Genomic DNA, 17,289 nt, shown 5'->3' on the forward strand with positions numbered 1-17,289 from the left:
TCCTTCCTTCCTTCCTTCCTTCCTTCCTTCCTTCCTTCCTTCCTTCCTTCCTTCCTTCCTTCCTTCCTCTCTGTACCTCTTTCTCTCTCTGACTCTCTGCCGATGTCTGTCTCTCTCTCTTTTCTGATTCCTCTCTTGTCCTCCTCTCTTATATCTATTTGTTGGAGTGATTGACAAAATTAGTAAATCCATTCATGTTACTTTTATTGTGTGAGCCTCAATAAATCCCCCATGTCCAAGGCACACCTTAATGAGCTAGTGAGCTGACAAATTTGTTTACTGTAGCTGGAGGTGCCAAGTAATGAAATGCACTTGTGTCTGCTGCTCCCTGCTAAACAAATGCATGGTTTTCCAGAAGCCAGATCTGCTCTTCTTTGCTCAGCTGCTTGATTTGCTGCTGCCACAAACTCCAAGATCTTGAAAAGTTAAAAATGTGTGTGTGTGTGTGTGTGTGTGTGTGTGTGTGTGTGTGTGTGTTACAGATATATAATTGCTAAACCTCCTAAGTTTTAAGAAAAGTTTTAATTGATTATCTCTTTCCCTTTTCTACTATTAAAATAATTATGACAAAAACAATAATAAAAGCAATTCACCTCTTTCTTATTGAAATTGAAGATGATATAGTGTTGTATAAAGATTTTCAAATTTATTAGGAAAAAATAGAAAGAAAGGGCCATAAGAGGCTGGAACTGATGAGATTATAATCAACAAAGGCTGTTATGGTTGATTTCTTTGGCTTGCTCACTATCAGGCTACGAGGTTAAAAGTATCCACATAGGAGTTTTGCAGATAATTTTGATCTTAATTGTCCTGCCAAAAATATTTTCTTATCTCTCATTGCATGTACCCTGAGAGAGGCCAAAGGCCAAAAAAATTGGAGGAATGCTGGCCCATTTGCCAGACATTAGTTATTATTTTTATTGTTTATTTTTGTAAGTGAATAGTCTTATAAGTAAAAAATTACATGCTTTCATTTGCATTCTGACTTCAACAGTTCTTTCTCTGGAGGTGGATAGCATTTTTTGTCCTAAGTCCCTTAGAATTGTATTGCTGAGAGTAGCTAAGCCTTTCACAGTTGATCATCAAACAATATTGTTGTTACGGGGTACAACAACATTTTTGTTCTGGTTCTGCTTATTTCATTCTGCATCAGTTCAGGTAGGTCTTTCCAGCTCTTTCTGAAATCATCCAGTTCAGTCATTCCCCAATTGATGGACATCCCTTTAGTTTCCAGTTCTTTGCCACCACAAAAAGAACAGCTATAAATATTTTTGTACAAGCAGTTCCTTTGCCATTTCAGACATCAGTCATTTTGATAGCTGAAGTAGGCACAGACTGGCTAGGCCAGGGCAAACTTGGTTGACTCTGGCATTGGATTGGAGTTTTATTCACCATCACCACCCTCTTCCATATATCTATCCCTCTAATGCATAAGAAAACAAAATAGAATCAAAGACATGTATGAGAAGGAAGAAACAACAATGGTTCAGGCTTTCTCACTCTATTTTTCCTTTTTTCTTAGATCCCCCCCCCCATATCCATCCTTTACCATCCTCTTAAGATTCAGACAGTCTTCCAGCCCCCTTGCTATGAGTCAACCCTAAATGCCCATTCTTCTCCCCTCTTCTCTTTTCTCCTCCTCTCTCCCTCTCCATTCTCCCTCCACCTTCCCCAGATGATGCAGCACTACTACATCCTAGAACAACTAGGGAAAAAGCAGGATGGAGAAAGGAAAAAAAGAAAAGCTTTAGCTGATTGGGTGGTAGTTGTGTGGTTGGTTACGGCTGCTCAAGGCACCTTGGAAGGGAACAGATCCCAGAGGCAGAGGAGATAGATGGAAGGGTGTCTCTGAGGAGCCCATCATCTCTGGGGCTTGGATCACTGGGGTGGGCAGGACTGGCTGGAGAGGTGACTGGGGTGTAGAAAGCAGCATTCCATGCAGCAGCACACATCCACAGAAAGCAATCACAACCCACTTACCAAAAAAAGCTTGAGTATATTTAGATCCCTCTGCTCTTTTGATTAAGGAAATGCTTATAGCTGGAGATAATAAGAGCCTTGCTCAGAGAAGGTGTAGCACCTGAGCATCTTCTCCAGCTGTGTACCACTCTGATCCTGCTCCCTTCTTTTCTATTAAAAAGCTAATTGGTATGGAAATGGCACAGGTGTAAACATGAGGGTTTTTGTGTCTCATAATTTTGGATCCAGTCGTCACCTGGGTGAAGTAAACACCCCCATTTGTGTGTCACTCCCCCTCCCCCAAAAAACACACCCTGCCTGCCCCTCCCTCTCAGTTCCTGCTAAAATTAAACTTGTTTTAAATAGGAATGTGTCTTTGTAAATGAATCCTGCATGCCTGGCAGCCCAGGCTTGAGCTACATCCTGGCTCAGGCTAGGCCCAGGCTACCTTGAGAGAGCAGAGGAAACTGCTCAGAAAACTGTCGAGCTCCACAAATCAATGCTACTGTTGTCATGAGTTTATTATTTGAGGCCACAGAGTCAGAGTATCTCAGAGTTGAAAGGTGGGCTTTCCATGCATGAACTCATCAAGCCTCCCCCAAATGAGGTAGAGATTGCAAGTGTCATTATCTCCATTTTATAGATGAGAAAACTGAGTCCTAAAGAGATTGATTAAATGGTTCCCCCATGGTCACATAGCTGAGTAAAGGATCAGAAATGAGATTTGATTCGTGTTTTCCTGGCTTCAAATCTATCCCTCTACCCATTTCCAGTCAGGCAGCAAGCATTTATTAAACACCTCCTGCATTCCAGGCAATGTGCTCAATATTGAGAGTTCAAAGATAAAAATGGAATAGAACTTGCCTTCAAGACACTTATCAGAGGAGACAAACTCTGTGTGTATAAGTACTTTGTAAATTATATCAGGGTGTAGTGGGGGGTGAGGAAAGATCTAATGAAAAATGTTAATTTGGGCTAGCAAGGTAACTTCAGATCCTGGGCAAGTCACTTAGCCTTGTTTGCCTCAGTTTCTTCATTTGTCAAATAAGCCAGAGAAGGAAATGGTAGATGGCAAACCACTCCAATATCCTTACCAAGAAAACCCCAAATGGGGTCAAGAGAATTTGAACATGACTGAAAAACAACTGAACAACAACAAAAAGAAAGTGATTTGAATTTGAAGGAAACTAGGTATTCTAAGGTCAAGGAAGGGCAGCTAGGAATGAGGGACATGATGCATTCTGGCTCTATAAAAGACCTCTAGTGAGGAGGAACTCATTGTCTCCTAAGGAAGGGTTGCCCATTGCCCTTTTTACACACCTCTCATTATTAGCAACCTTGCATCTGCATTTCTGAGATTTCGACCTATTACTTCTCATTCTACTTTCTTGGGTCAAATGGATCAACTCTTAATTCTTCCTCTACTTGTCAGCCTTTAAAAACACTTGAAGCTGCTGTGCAGACAGGCTCAGGACATCCTGGGGCCTGCAAATATTTTCTTTTATTGGTGAGTTCCCATTTGCAAGGGCCGTACCCACATTTCATGGAATCCTGCCTTGCGTCCTTTCTTTAGACACATTCCCTTCCCACTGCTGCCCCCTCCCAGAGTCTCTGCTCCATTCAAGGCTCCTACCAAAGCTGAGGACATTGGGTGAGCCAGGGCAAATTAATTAACCTTTCTAAACCTGCTTTCCTCTTCTGTATAATGGGGACGATAATATCTTTAGTATCTACTTGGGTGAGGTTGAGGATGTTAATTATTTACACCTCCCCCACATCTCTCTCACCTGTCTCCCTTCTTTCTACCCACACAGCTGCTGCTACCCTAGTTTAGACCCTCCTAACGCCTTTCCTGGACTACCACAGCAACTTCCCAATGTGTATCACCGCCAAGTTGCTCATCCCACCAAAACAACATTGCCGCCGTGTTCCCAAATGACATGCCATATTCCTATTTATGGAACTCCAGTGGTCCCCCCCCCTTTTAAATTTTATTCATTTAATTAATTTAGAATATTTTTCCATGGTTACATGATTCATGTTCTTTCCCTCTCCTCCTCTCACCCCCCTCCCATAGCAATGAGCAGTTCTACTGGGTTTTCAGTGGCTCCCTATTACCCCTAGGACCCAATTCTTCTGTTTGACAAAATCTCTATTTCCAGCCTTGTTATAAATGAATCTCCCACAATGATCCGATCAATCTAATAATAATCAGAGATATTTACAGAGCTCTTCCATGTTTTCAAGGTTGCTTTACAAATATTATCTCATTTGATCCTCACAACAATAATAGAATGTAGGTGCTATTATAGCACTTGGGCTGTAGGTGTTGTTTTTATAACACCCATCTCACACATGAAGAAACTGAGGTAGAAGGGTGAAGTGGCTTGCCCAGGATCACATGGCTAGAAGTGTCTTGAGGCCAGATTTGGACCCAGGATCTCCCATCTCTAGGCCTGACTCTTTAGCCACTGAACCATCCAGCTGCCCTATAATGTGATATTCCTAAAGAGCTTAGCACACTCAGTGCCTGGCACATAGGGGACTCTGTAGAAATATTAGATAAGATAGGACTTTGGAACTGGAAGGAAAAGGGGGATTTCGAGATCATTTGGTTCAATACTCTTGTTTAAAAGAGAAGAAACAAGCCTATGGAAGTGAGATGATTAATTTATACTTGCAGAGCTCTAAGATGCTCTCTAGAGTCAGGGAGCCATTCATGAGAATTGTGAACAGTCAGAGATCCAATTCTGGCTGTGACAATAGCTCCCCCTGGTGTCCTTGGGCCAAGTCCTTGCACCTCAGTTTTTCCACCTCTAAAATGGGCCTAGTATTTCTCCATTCCCTGTGTTGAAACATTAGATGGATCAGAAAATTGTGGGGGAAGAGGGATGAGCAGAAAGGAAAAAGCGTGCCTGGTATGTTTTCCTAAGGCCATCAGAGTTTTGTTAGCCCTTCTGCACATCTCACTGAAACTAATGAATTGCTAATACAATTTTCTAGATAATTTTATTTCCATAGTTCCACATTTTAATGTGTTTCCAAAAAGCTAGCATTTATTTGCCTAATCTCCCAGCGTAATACAATCTGCCCTGACTCATCAAAGATGCAGAACAATCAGCTAGGCAGAAACTACAACAAATTGTTTAATAACTCGTCTATTCTCTTGATTTTTAACTTACATCCACTGGTAGCTTTTCTTCTCCACTCCACCCCCACTCCCTACTTCTGCATTTTTAAATTATTTTACTCTTTTTTTTTTATCTCATGGGCAAAAGGATGGGAAGAATGAGAGTGGAGACAACTTCTCTTTCCTGCTTTCCCACTCTACTTTATCAAGACTGAGTCTATTAAGTGGGTAGGGGAGAGTGTGTTTGAGTGTTTGCTGCCCAGGTTAAGGGTGTGTGTTTGTACTCGAACATTGGAATTGAATAGGATTTAAAACTGTAAGGAACCTTATAGCTCAGCTCATTTTCTCTGCACCTCCCTCCCTATTTACTAATGGAGACTATAGCCCAACCAGGTTCAGTGACTTGCCCAAAGTTGTTTTGGTTTCAGTCCTACCTGACTCTTCATGACCCCATTTGGGGCTTTCTTGGCAAAGACTCTGGGGTGGTTTGCCATTTCCTTCTCCAGCTTATTTTTCAGATGGGGAAACTGAGGCAAACATTAATGAGTGATATGCTGAGGGCCGCACAACTAGTTAGCGTCTAAGGCCAGATTTGAACTCACAAAGGATGAGTCGTCTCAACTCCAGACTCAGTGCTGCGTGACTAATTAATAGCAGAACTGGAATTTAATCTCAAATCTTCTAACTTCAATCTAGCACTGTTCCCATTATACCATCCCACTGCTGAGCTAAGCAAGACAGAGAACAGAAAGAAACAAATGTCAAAAAGAGTTTAGGGAAAGGGAAAATCGGGGAGGGGGGGCACAGCAGTACTTTTTTTTTCTGTAGCAGATGACCATTTATAGATTTTGGAGCCAATCTAAAAATTAGTATAAGACTGATCAGCTTAGGATAGGGTGGGGACAAGTGGGGTAGGAAAAAATATGGGCTCTCCAGACAAGCTGTTCATCCTCTACTGGAGAGGCCACAGGATGGATAATTTGAAAGCCCTAACAAAATCTTGGAGAGGCCAAAAGAACAGAGTTCTGAACTGAACCTTCCTTGCTATGGTGGATTCCTGGGTTAAGAGTTGTAACTGAGATTCTGGGCCTTGGTTTCCTCTTCTGCAGAATAAGAAAGCTTGACTGGATGATCACTGAGGCCTTCTAACCATATTTCTTTATTGCAACATGCCCAGAGTGATTCTCAAATTATTGATCCTTTTAGAAAATACATTCCTGAATGCAGTGTATTTCAAGGCTGTAGACACATGAATGTTTAGTCCTTTTCAGTATAAGCAAACTTTTAAAATGCTCTTCTACTCTTATTACCCCTGTTTAAAAAATTAGTACTTTGAGCTTCTGGTTTTGATTTTGGGGTCTTTTTTAGGGAAGTAGTAGTGCTATCTTGCCTACAGCAGCTTGAGGCCTCTGTTGGCTCTGTGGTAAGAACGCTGGATCTCAAGTCAGGAAGACGTGTATTCAAATCCAGCCCCCAAAACTTAATAGCTGTGGACTAGATTCTGGATGAGTCACTTAACCTCTAATGCTGAAACTGTCTCACTTTCCTCAACCATAAAATAGGGACAATAATTACACTTATCTCACAGTGTTATTATGAGGATCAAATGAGATAATAATTGTAAAGCACTTTGCACATTGCTTGGCACATATTAAGTGCTTTATAAATGTTTATTCTCTGGTCTCCCATGCTGCTCCATACCTTTGGAAGGAATTGCTGATAAGCTCTATTATCAAAACTTGTTGATAGTGCAGTAGGAGATGGAGCAGAAGGCCAGGGAGCTGGCACTTCAGCTTGTATCTGTCTGTGTCTGTGTGACATTTGGCAGCTCAATGTCAGTAAATCATTAAGCATTTATTAAATGCTTACTGTGTGCTAGGCACTGTTCTAAGTTCTGGGAATAGAAAGATATAAGCAAAATGGCCCCTGTCCTCAATAGGCTTATTATTTTGTGTCTTTGGTAACCAGGGACCTTCCATTCCTCCCAGAGATGTTACTGGAACCAGAGGGCCTGAAAGTTTTCTTTCAGGAGGGAGTCACTAGAGAAATGCAAAGTCCATTAGCTTATTATATTTATACACATTATATGTAATGCATATTATAAAAAATACATTATTATTATTAGTCCATTAGTCTACTATATAAACCAAAGTCTATTAGTTGATGGAGAGAAGAAAATTTGTCACAGAATATGTGGAACCCTTGAGCATGAAAAGAGGACAGTGGGTCTCTTAACTGATGAGGGTGTGGATCTGGTTTCTTGCTGCCTTCTTTATGCTTTCCTTTCCTCATTATCCATTGTCCCTTCCATGATTGCAATCAGACTTCCATCATTCTATTGAACATCTTCCCTCAGAGGTCACCAGTGACAGCCTAGTCACTGAATCCGGTGGCCTCTTTTTTAGGTCTTGGTGATCTCTTTATAGCTTTTCAAATTTTTGACCACATCTTACTAGATATATACTTTTGATTTTAGTTACAACATACTCAATTGGTTCTCTTAGCTAACCACTCCTTTACTAGCTTTTCATTTTCTTGATCAGTCATTTTTTTCAGTTGTGCCTAACTCTTTGTGACCTCATTTGGAATTTTCTTGGCAGAGATACTAGAATGGTTTTCCTTTACCTTCTCTAGTTCATTTGACAGATAAGGAAACTGAGGCCAATTGAGGTTAAATAACTTGTCCAGGGTCACATAGCCAGTGTTTGAGGCCAGATTTGAACTCGGGAAGATGGGTCTCCAGGCCCTGCTCTCTGTCCACTGTGCCACCTAGATACCCATTTTCTTTCCAACCCTTTAATGTAAGTGTTCCCTAAGATACTTGGTCCACAGTCACAATCTACTTATCTCTCTCTCTCTCTCTCTCTCTCTCTCTCTCCCCACACACACACACACTTGGGCAATCTCATTCATTCCGTGACATCAGCAGCTTAACTCTGTGCAATTTATTTGTATCCCCAACCCTGACTTCTCCTGAGCACCATGTCTCTATTCCCTAAAGGACACTTTTATTTTTATGTCCAAAGACTATTTCGTTGTCTCCCAAACTGAATTTACCCTCTTTCCCCTCAAAATCTACTCTTCATGCCAGTTTTGTGATTCTTATAAATTAGTGACTGTCTCCCCAGTTTTTTGCATTCTCTGATTCTTTGCTATCCTTCATTCCTCACATTCAGTTAGGTGTCACATCTTTGTCAGTTGTACCTCTAAGAGCCCTCTTGCCTTTCTCCTCCTCTTCCTCTATTCCTGTGGCCACTCCTATAATACATTTCCTCCTTGCCATCCATTTGGACTGCTGGAGCTGTACTTTTTCCCATCTCAGATTCATTCTTCCTGCCATTGCCAGAGTGTTCTTTCTTAGGTATCAATCTGATCCTATCATTTTACTGATCAAGCATCTTCAGGAGCCTTTTTATCTATAGGCTAGAGTTCAGAGCCCTCTGCACAGCATTCAAGACCCTCTACAGTCTGATTCTACATTGCTCTACTAACTTTCTCTTGCTTCATGGTGGTGGACATAAACAGGTCTTGCAGAATGTGCATGCCTGTGAGTTACAGAAATACCCACATTGATGAGATCATAGATTTATCAGTATTCTCCTCCATGGTCTCAGGACTCCAGCCAAACTGGATGTCTCTCTGCTCTACCTCTTAGTATCATATGCTCTCACTTCATGCCTTTGTTCACAATGTTCTCTGTCTCTAAAATGACCTTCCTTCTCCTAGCTCATTGCCTGCCACCTGTCTTTTAAAGCCCAGTGCAAATGCAGCCTTCTCCGTGAAGCCTTCTGTGATCATGGGTTATTTTCTCTTCCCTTCCTCAGACTTTATATAGCATAATAATAATGAAGATGATAATAGTAAACTCTCTATAGTTACTATGTATCAAGCATTTTCTTTAAAAAACTTAAAATTTTGGGGATGTAGACTCGAAACTACCACACCAATGCAACTATTAACAATTTGGAAATAGGTCTTGATCAATGACACATGATAAAACCAGTGGAAATGTGCGTCGGCCATGGGTGGGGGGAGTGCGGGGGGTGAAGGGGAAAGTAGGAGCATGAATCATGTAACCAGGTTAAAAATGAATATTAATAAATGTTTAAATTAAAAAAACTTAATTTTTTTCAAATAACATATAAAAATAATTTTCACAATTCATTTTTTAAAAATTTGAGTGTCTAGAGACAAGAGGTCCTAAGTTCAAATCTGGCCTCAAACACTTCCTAGCTATGTGATCCTGGGCATATAGTATGTAACTCCATTACCTAGCCCTTGCTGCTTTTCTGCCTTAGAATCAAAATTGATTCTAAGGTCAAAGGTAAGGGTTGGAAAGTGCCAAATTCCCTCCCTCCCTTTCTCCCCTTCCCCTCATTGAGAAGGCAAGCAATTTGATATAGATTATACATGTGAATCATGCAAAACATATTTTCATATTATTCTTTTTGTGGAAGAAAACATATTCCCCCCCTCCCCCAAGAAAAATAAAGTTTAAAAGTATACTTCAATCTGCATTCAGACTCATTAGTCTGAATTTTCTCTGAAGTTAGAGAGCATTTTTCATCTTAAGTCCCTCAGAATTGTCTCAGATCATGGTATTGCTGAGAATAGCTAAGTCATTTAGAGTTGATCATTGTACAGTATTGCTGTTATTGTACATAATGTTCTCCTGATTCTGCTTGTTTTACTTTGCATCTGTTCTTGTAAGTCTTTCCATTTTTTTCTGAAACCATCTTGCTCATCATTTCTTGTAGTACAATAGTATTCCATTACAATCATATATCACTTGTTCAGCCATTCCTGATAGGCATCCCCTTAATTTCCAATTCTTTGACACACAAAAAGAGCTTCTATAAATATTTTTGTGCAGATAGGTCCTGTTCCTCACCCCAGTGAGGTAGACGTTCCTTCTGACCCTCTAAGTTGTCTTGGATTGAAAAATTACTTCACTCTGTCCTTTTGTTGGCTCTGCTACTCTACTGTTTGTTTTGAGGCATTATTTTAAAGTTGTTCGTAGGGGAATTTCAGAGAACTCAGGTGAAACCCTGCCTTTACTCTGCTACCTTTGTAAGGCATTTTTAAAGCACTTTGCAATTATTATCTCATTCCATCCCCACAACAACTCTGGGAGTTAAGTACTATTATTAAATTTATTTTCCAGAGGAGTAAACTGAGGCAAACAGAAGTTAAATGATCTGCCCAGGGTCACACAGCTAGTGTCTGAAGTTAAATTCGAACTCAGATCTTCTAACTTCAGGCCTTGATAGTCTATGCTTTGTACTGGCAGCTGCCCCTGTTAAACATTTTAGTATTGTATTTATTGTTTGATACTGAGTATCTGTGTTTGTTTTTTTTCCCCTCTGCTAGATTGTGAACTCCATTATGGCAAAGGCAATGTTTATCTATACTTTGTGACTCCTCCAAGCACTTAGCTGGACATAATAGGTATTAATAAGTGTTTCCAAATTAATGGATGAAGATCTCTGTTGTGGGAATCAGAAGGAAATAGGATTCAGATTTAATCAATCAAGTATTTACTAAGTGCTCTGCTAGGTGCTGGGAATGCAAGTACTGGAGAATAAAATAATTCCTACTCTCACTAAGCTTAACTTCTAATGAGAGAGACTGCAGATACCCATTATCAATATAAAGAGCATAAATAGAAAGTAAATAAACACAGTCTTTACATATTTTATATATATATATATATATATATACATACATACATATATATACACATACATATTTTAAATAGTTTTATATGTATACACATACACACACAGTACTTAAATACATACTATACAGTCCTACAATCATGGAAAGGTGAGTGCTGGCAAAATTAGATGGGATCTGGAAAGGTTTCATGGTTCTTGAACAACATTATAAAGGAAGAAAAGGAGCACATGAAGCCAAAGGAAAGAAGTCTGTTCTAGGCATATAGAATGGCCCAGACGGAAACATGGCTCTGGTTCCCATCAGCATTTTTCTCTTTCTTTCTCTTTCAGCACTACATATTTTTATTCCACGTTTCAGTTCTTCTGGGTTTGTGTCCTTCTCCCCCCTGCCCCCCATCTTCCCCCAGAAACTGCATAACTCTTGATATCCATAGGATTTAGGAATGGCTGCAGGAGGGGCCCTGCAGTGGTATACCAGAACTAGGACCAGCAATTTAGCTAAGTTCTAATTCTTAATTCTAACAGTAATCATTCCTAAATATTCACTTGATGACACTCCCCAACATGGTCTCTCCTTTCTTGAGGTGTTGGTCTTCCTTCTATTCCTTTTCAAATTCAACTAGTCCAGAATAAGACAAAAATCAAGAGAAGGGAGGTATCTCCCATTTGGTGTCACTGGTGATGGTGATGTACAAAGATGTCAGACCTAGAACTCTGGAAAGCAGAGAAGTGAGAAAGATGGGGGACTCAAAATCTGAGATTTTCCATCATGTGGTTCAGTAAATTCAGCAGCCGAGGAACCAGCGGGAGGCTTCTCCTTTTTCAGATGTTCTCTGTAACTTGGCTTGGTTAGACTACATTGGGTCTCAGTTCATTTTTTGAATGTGTTTGGATAGGGGCAAAATATACAGATGCCCAGAGCCTTTGTAGGAGAAATAGTGCAGGTGGGCAAATGTAAGTGAATGCACATAGGAAAAACAAATCCAAACTCTGCTTGTGGGAGCAATGAGTTATCAGTTATGATCCATGAAAAGAGTCTCTTTGAGACCAGCCTTAAAGAGATTAGCTGCTATAGCCACAGAAAGTTAGCCAAATGCCAGATATTCCTAGGGAGAGGCTTGGAAACCAAAGCTTTAATAAACCATCACTCTATTTCTGCTCCAAAAGTAGCCGCTGGTCCCAGGCATCCCTGATCAGCATACCTCACAAAAAGCATCGTGGAGCTGAAGAAGGAATTTGTATTGAAAGTGTAGTATTAACAGATAGTACTAGGGTCCCAGAGACAAAAAGAGTACCTGACTTCAAGGACTTTATATTCTTCTGGGGAAGAAGGGGAGATGGTGGTTGTTGTTCAGTTGTTTCAGTCTTGCTGACTCTTCATGACCCCATTTGGGGTTTTCTTGGCAGAGATACTGGAGTGGTTTGCCATTTCTTTCTCCAGCTCATTTTACAGGGGAGGTGGACAAGAGGCAGACTGATCGTTGCTCTCTCCACAAGACCACACGGATTCTTTACCCCAGCTTTTAGAAATGACATTCGAGAATATGGCTGTGCTTTCCATATGGCGATATACAAGAGAGAAATCTAGGCTGAACTATGAAGCTTGACCCAATATCTTATATTTTCAGATAGAAAATGTGGAATTGCATTTGGGGAACTCAGATTTTAGTTCTTATATGTTTCAGTTGGCACTGAGGAGATCGGTGACCCACTCCATGCCTTACTTTTTACATATTCAGCCATTTCAGTTGTGTCTGACTCTTTGTGACCCCATTTGGGTTTTCTTGGCAAAAGATAGTGGAGTGGTTTGCCATTTTCTTTTCCACCTCGTTTGACAGATGAAGAAATTGAGTCAAAGTGGGTTAAGTGGCTTACTCAGGGTCACACAACTAGGAAATGTCTGAGGCCAGATTTGAACTCAGGAAGATGAGTCTTCCTGACTCTACTACCTGGTTGCCCCATGCCTTACTTTATCTTCCATAAAATGAGGGTGAGAATGTATATCTATCTACCTGTGGTTGGTGGGGTGTAGGGGCCATTTGCATGTCCCTGGATGGGTTCATTGACTTCCTGTTTTCCTCTTTTCTTCAGGCACTGATATGGCCGTCTTCTGTCTACTGTGTGGGAAGCGCTTCCAGACTCAGAGTGCTCTCCAGCAGCACATGGAGGTCCATGCAGGTGTACGCAGCTACATCTGCAGTGAGTGTAACCGCACCTTCCCCAGCCACACGGCTCTCAAGCGCCACCTTCGCTCACACACAGGTAAGCCCAAGAAGGATAGGACTTGAGAACAAGAGCCTTCTTTGCCCTTGAAGCCTAGACTGACAATTCTTATTTTGTGCCAATACTCCAGGGACCCTTCAACATGGACAGATGTGGTGGTAGGACAATCAATATAGCTTTGCATGGAGGGGACTAAGGGAAATGAGGGTCAAGAAAATTGGGTTCTAGGACCAGATCTCTCACTGTCATTATATGACTTTCATCAGCAATCACAAATGGTTTTTTAAACAATTCTGTAGGAACACAAAAAGTTGAACCAAGGTTTCTTCTGAGAATGGAGAAAGAAGGTCAGGACTCAAATTTCTCAGTACTGTGTAAGGACCAGTAACCCTAGTTTTACAATAATAAGGGCATCTAGGTTGTCCAATGGTTAGAGTATGGGGGCCTGAAGTCAGTAAGGCTCATGTTTAAATCTAGCCTCAAATACTTAATAGCTGAGTCACCCTGGGCAAGGTCCTTAACCCTGTTTGCCTCAGTTTCCTCTTCTATCAAATGAGCTGAAGAAGGAAAAGTCAAACCACTGTAGTATTTTTTACCAAGAAAACCCCAAATGGGGTCACAGAGAGTCGAACACAACTAAAAACAACTAAACAACAAGATATAATAATAATGCTAATGATAACTAACATTTATATTTTGTTTCAAAGTTTGGAAAGTGCTTTAGATATAATACCATCTCATTTAAGCCTCATTATGACCCCTTGGGTTAGATAATATTGATATTATTATCCCAATTTTGCAGATGAGGACACTGAAGCTCAAAGTATGTGATTTGGCTGTGTCAAACTTGGCAGCAAAACTCCTGAGGGCTAACTAAATCCATTTAAAATATAATTAGGAAATACCTAACAAATAAAAATTAAATAAATCATAGATCATAAGCCTATTTATAGAGGCATGATTTTGACTTCAGTTATTTAGGAATAGCATCTGTCTGGCCCTCCATCCTTTTTTCATCTCTCTGTCTCTTTCCCTCTGTCTCTGTGTGTCTCTCTAACAGAACAACCGGTGATTTTTGACATTCCTTGATAATCATTCTATCCTTTAAAAATATAGTAACCAACAAAGAAATTTCTGTCCTGTATCTTATTTTCATCAAGAAGGAACTTGTTGCTGAAGTGGAAATAGATGAGAACTTAACTGGATAAATGATCACTTCATCTTAGAATTTGGGATAGAGAGAGGAAAGCTTGATGAATCCTGATATGCACCCTAGATTTGAGAGTGCAGATTTCAAAGGAGTTAGAGAAAGAATTAGGCTGATCTTGTGATCTACAGAATGGCATTGGTAGGTCCTGAAATCTATGTGGAAAACTCAACCTAAAAGGAAGAGAACGTGCTTAGGAACAAAATATTTGTCAAGGCACAAAAGTAACAATTCTTTTGTGGAAAAAAAAGGAGTTGCCTACAGAGACCAATTTGGATACAAAGAGAGTCTGTCAGCCAACTTAGATTTTTAACAGACTCACAGAGGAGATGGAAGTCAGGAGAAGTAATGAAGAATAACTACAAAAACATTGCACATCCTTGTAAGAATAGCTAAAGCTAAGAATGAACTGATGCTGGTGAGGAAAACTAGAGATGGTAAGAAAAGATTTTTATAACTATATTGTGAGAAAGAAGAGGATCAGAGAAGGGATAGGATAACTGATTGTCTTTGGGTAATGAAAGAACTGGAAAATAGGATGTCTGAGCCTTTTAATTATCTTTAAAAAATTCTGTTGAATAAGCACACAGGTAGCATAAGATTGGAGAAGAGCAAATGTCCCTTTAAAAGGAGAGTCAAGGAGAGAGAGAAGTCTTTAGGCTATAGGGTTTGACTTAAAGCCCTGAGAAAAAGCTAGAAGGTATTGTTAAAGGGGTTATTGGTGAACATCTTGAAAAAGACAAAGTGGCCCAAAGGAACCAGTATAATTTTGTCATGCCAGTCCAACATTATTTCCTTTTTTGATAGGGTTACTAAATGAGATCTGGGCATACAGGGAGATGTATATAGATAGATACAGCTTACATAAATATTAGTGAAACTTTTGACAAAAACCTCTCAAGCTATTATTGTGGAAAAAAAAGTGGAGGGATATGAACTAAAACAGGTGGATTTTTTGGTTTAATAGGAAGAACCAAAAAGTAGTCATTAATTATCTTATGATCAATTTAGAAGGAGGTCTTCAGTGTTACAACCCAAGAACCTTTGCTTGGCCTTTTGCCAATGCCTTGGATAAAACAACGGAGGACTTGCTTGACAAGTTTGCACATGATACAAAGCTGAGAGGGGATAGCTGACACACTAAATGGCAGATTCAGGGTCTAAAAAGCCCTTAATAGGCTAGAACACTGAGATGGATCTAATAAGATGAAATTTAATAAGGATAACGGCAAAATATTAGACTTGGTTTCAGAATAAATCACAAGTAGAAGTTGAGGGAAGCAAGCCTAGATAAGAGTTCATTTGAAAAAGAGCTGAGAATTTTGGTTTTGAAAGTTCAGTTGTCATTAGTGAGATATGGTATCCAAGAAAGCGAATGGTTTTAAGCTGTGTTAAGAGAGGCATAGTGTCCACTAATAAGAAGGTGATAGTTCTGCTGTACTCTGCCATAATCAGACTCTCTCTTAAACATTGTATTCCATTCTGAGCTACATTTTAGAAAGGGCAGCTGATACACTACAGAGAATCCATAGGAAATAACCAAGATGACAAAAGTTACTAACTTTTTTCTTAGATTTTGCCATCTTAGAATCAATTGGGGGAAAAAAACCAACTGTGGATGTTTAGAACTTGAGGAAAAGAAGATATGGGTGATATGTTAGGAGTACAGAATAAGTGCTTCCTATTTATGGCAGCTCCGAATTTCTTCTGCAGCTAGACCTAGCTCTACCCATTCAATTAAATTCCATAAATATATATTAATTGCCTACTATGGGTAGCTGCTGAGAATAGGGAGACAAAGGTGAAACATTCTCTGCCCACCTACAGGGCTCACCTTCTAGTGGGAGGGGCAAAATTACTGCCTACAATAAGTAAATATTGAAAAAGGGAGAAAATGTTAGTGTCTGAAGTGAGGGGGGGGGATCAGGGATGGTTTCTTAGAGGAGGTAGCACTTGAACTGAGTGTAGAAGGGAAGATGGAGGGGATGTGAAACGCAGGGTGGCTCTGTGGATGTGGGGGACCGATCATGTGCATCCATGGAGGTTAAGTGTGGGTCTCCATAGCTTATTTCAGTGGGGAATCCAAGAACACTGGCCTGCTGCCTGAAGACATACTTGGCTTAAGCTAGTTTTTGTTTACCAAAGAAGATGGAGCTCACAATCTCTATCCCAATTTAAAAGATGCTCTGGGGCAAGGAATGTAAGAGAATGTCAGATCAAAGGAATGAGTCAAGAGGCTTGAAACACAGACCAAGCCTCAATTAGAAAATTATACAAAGCTGTACTTAGAAAAAGAAATTATACAATATTATAAATAAATCATCTCTTGGGGCAGCTGGGTAGCTCAGTGGATTGAGAGTCAGGCCTAGAGACGGGAGGTCCTAGATTCAAGTTTGGCCTCAGCCACTTCCCAGCTGTGTGACCCTGGGCAAGTCACTTGACCCCCATTGCCCACCCTTACCACTCTTCCACATAGGAGCCAATACACAAAAGTTAAGGGTTAAAAAAACAAACAAACAAAAATAAATACATCATCTCAGTGGGAAATAGTTTGTTGTTCAGTCATTTTTCAGTCATGTGTGACTCTTTTGTGATCCCATTTGAGGTTTTCTTGGAAAAGAGACTAGAATAGTTTGCCATTTCTCTCTTCAGCTCATTTTACAGAAGAGAAAACTGAGTCAGGGTGGGTTAAGTGACTTGCCCAGGGTCACACAGGTAGGAAATGTCCGAGACCGGATTTGAGCTCAGAAAGAGTCTTCCTGACTGGAGGCCTGGCGTTCCATCTACTATGCCATCTAACTGCCCATGAAATAAGTGGCCAGGGATGTCAAGTTCTGGATGACTAAGGAAAACAATCATTTTCATTTCTTAGCCTTTGCTGTCCTCCTTAGCTTCATCACTGGGGAGTATTTGAGATGTCACACTCAGCTTCCATTCGCATCTGCAAAGATTAGAGCTTACGGTTGGATCAATAAATGTGTATTTCTGGGATCCAGCAGTTTAGGTCAGGGACAGAAGAAGAAGTGGAGATCTAGGGCTGTGAGCTCCGACTCCCTGTGGGCATAAAGCTCTTCTCATGATTACAGGAGGCA

General features: G+C 40.3%; 1 protein-coding gene across 2 annotated transcripts in view; it reads left to right on the plus strand.

The window, feature by feature from the left end:
• ZBTB16 (zinc finger and BTB domain containing 16) overlaps positions 1-17,289 on the plus strand; it is a 265,114-nt gene that overhangs the window by 236,218 nt on the left and 11,607 nt on the right. For both annotated transcript variants that reach the window (XM_044669574.1, XM_044669575.1), the window contains one exon: positions 12,859-13,029. In XM_044669574.1, coding sequence (XP_044525509.1) covers positions 12,859-13,029 — 171 coding nt within the window. The remainder of the gene's footprint in view (positions 1-12,858; positions 13,030-17,289) is intronic.

Source organism: Gracilinanus agilis, chromosome 3 (genome assembly GCF_016433145.1).
Source record: "Gracilinanus agilis isolate LMUSP501 chromosome 3, AgileGrace, whole genome shotgun sequence".
Lineage (NCBI taxonomy): Eukaryota > Metazoa > Chordata > Mammalia > Didelphimorphia > Didelphidae > Gracilinanus > Gracilinanus agilis.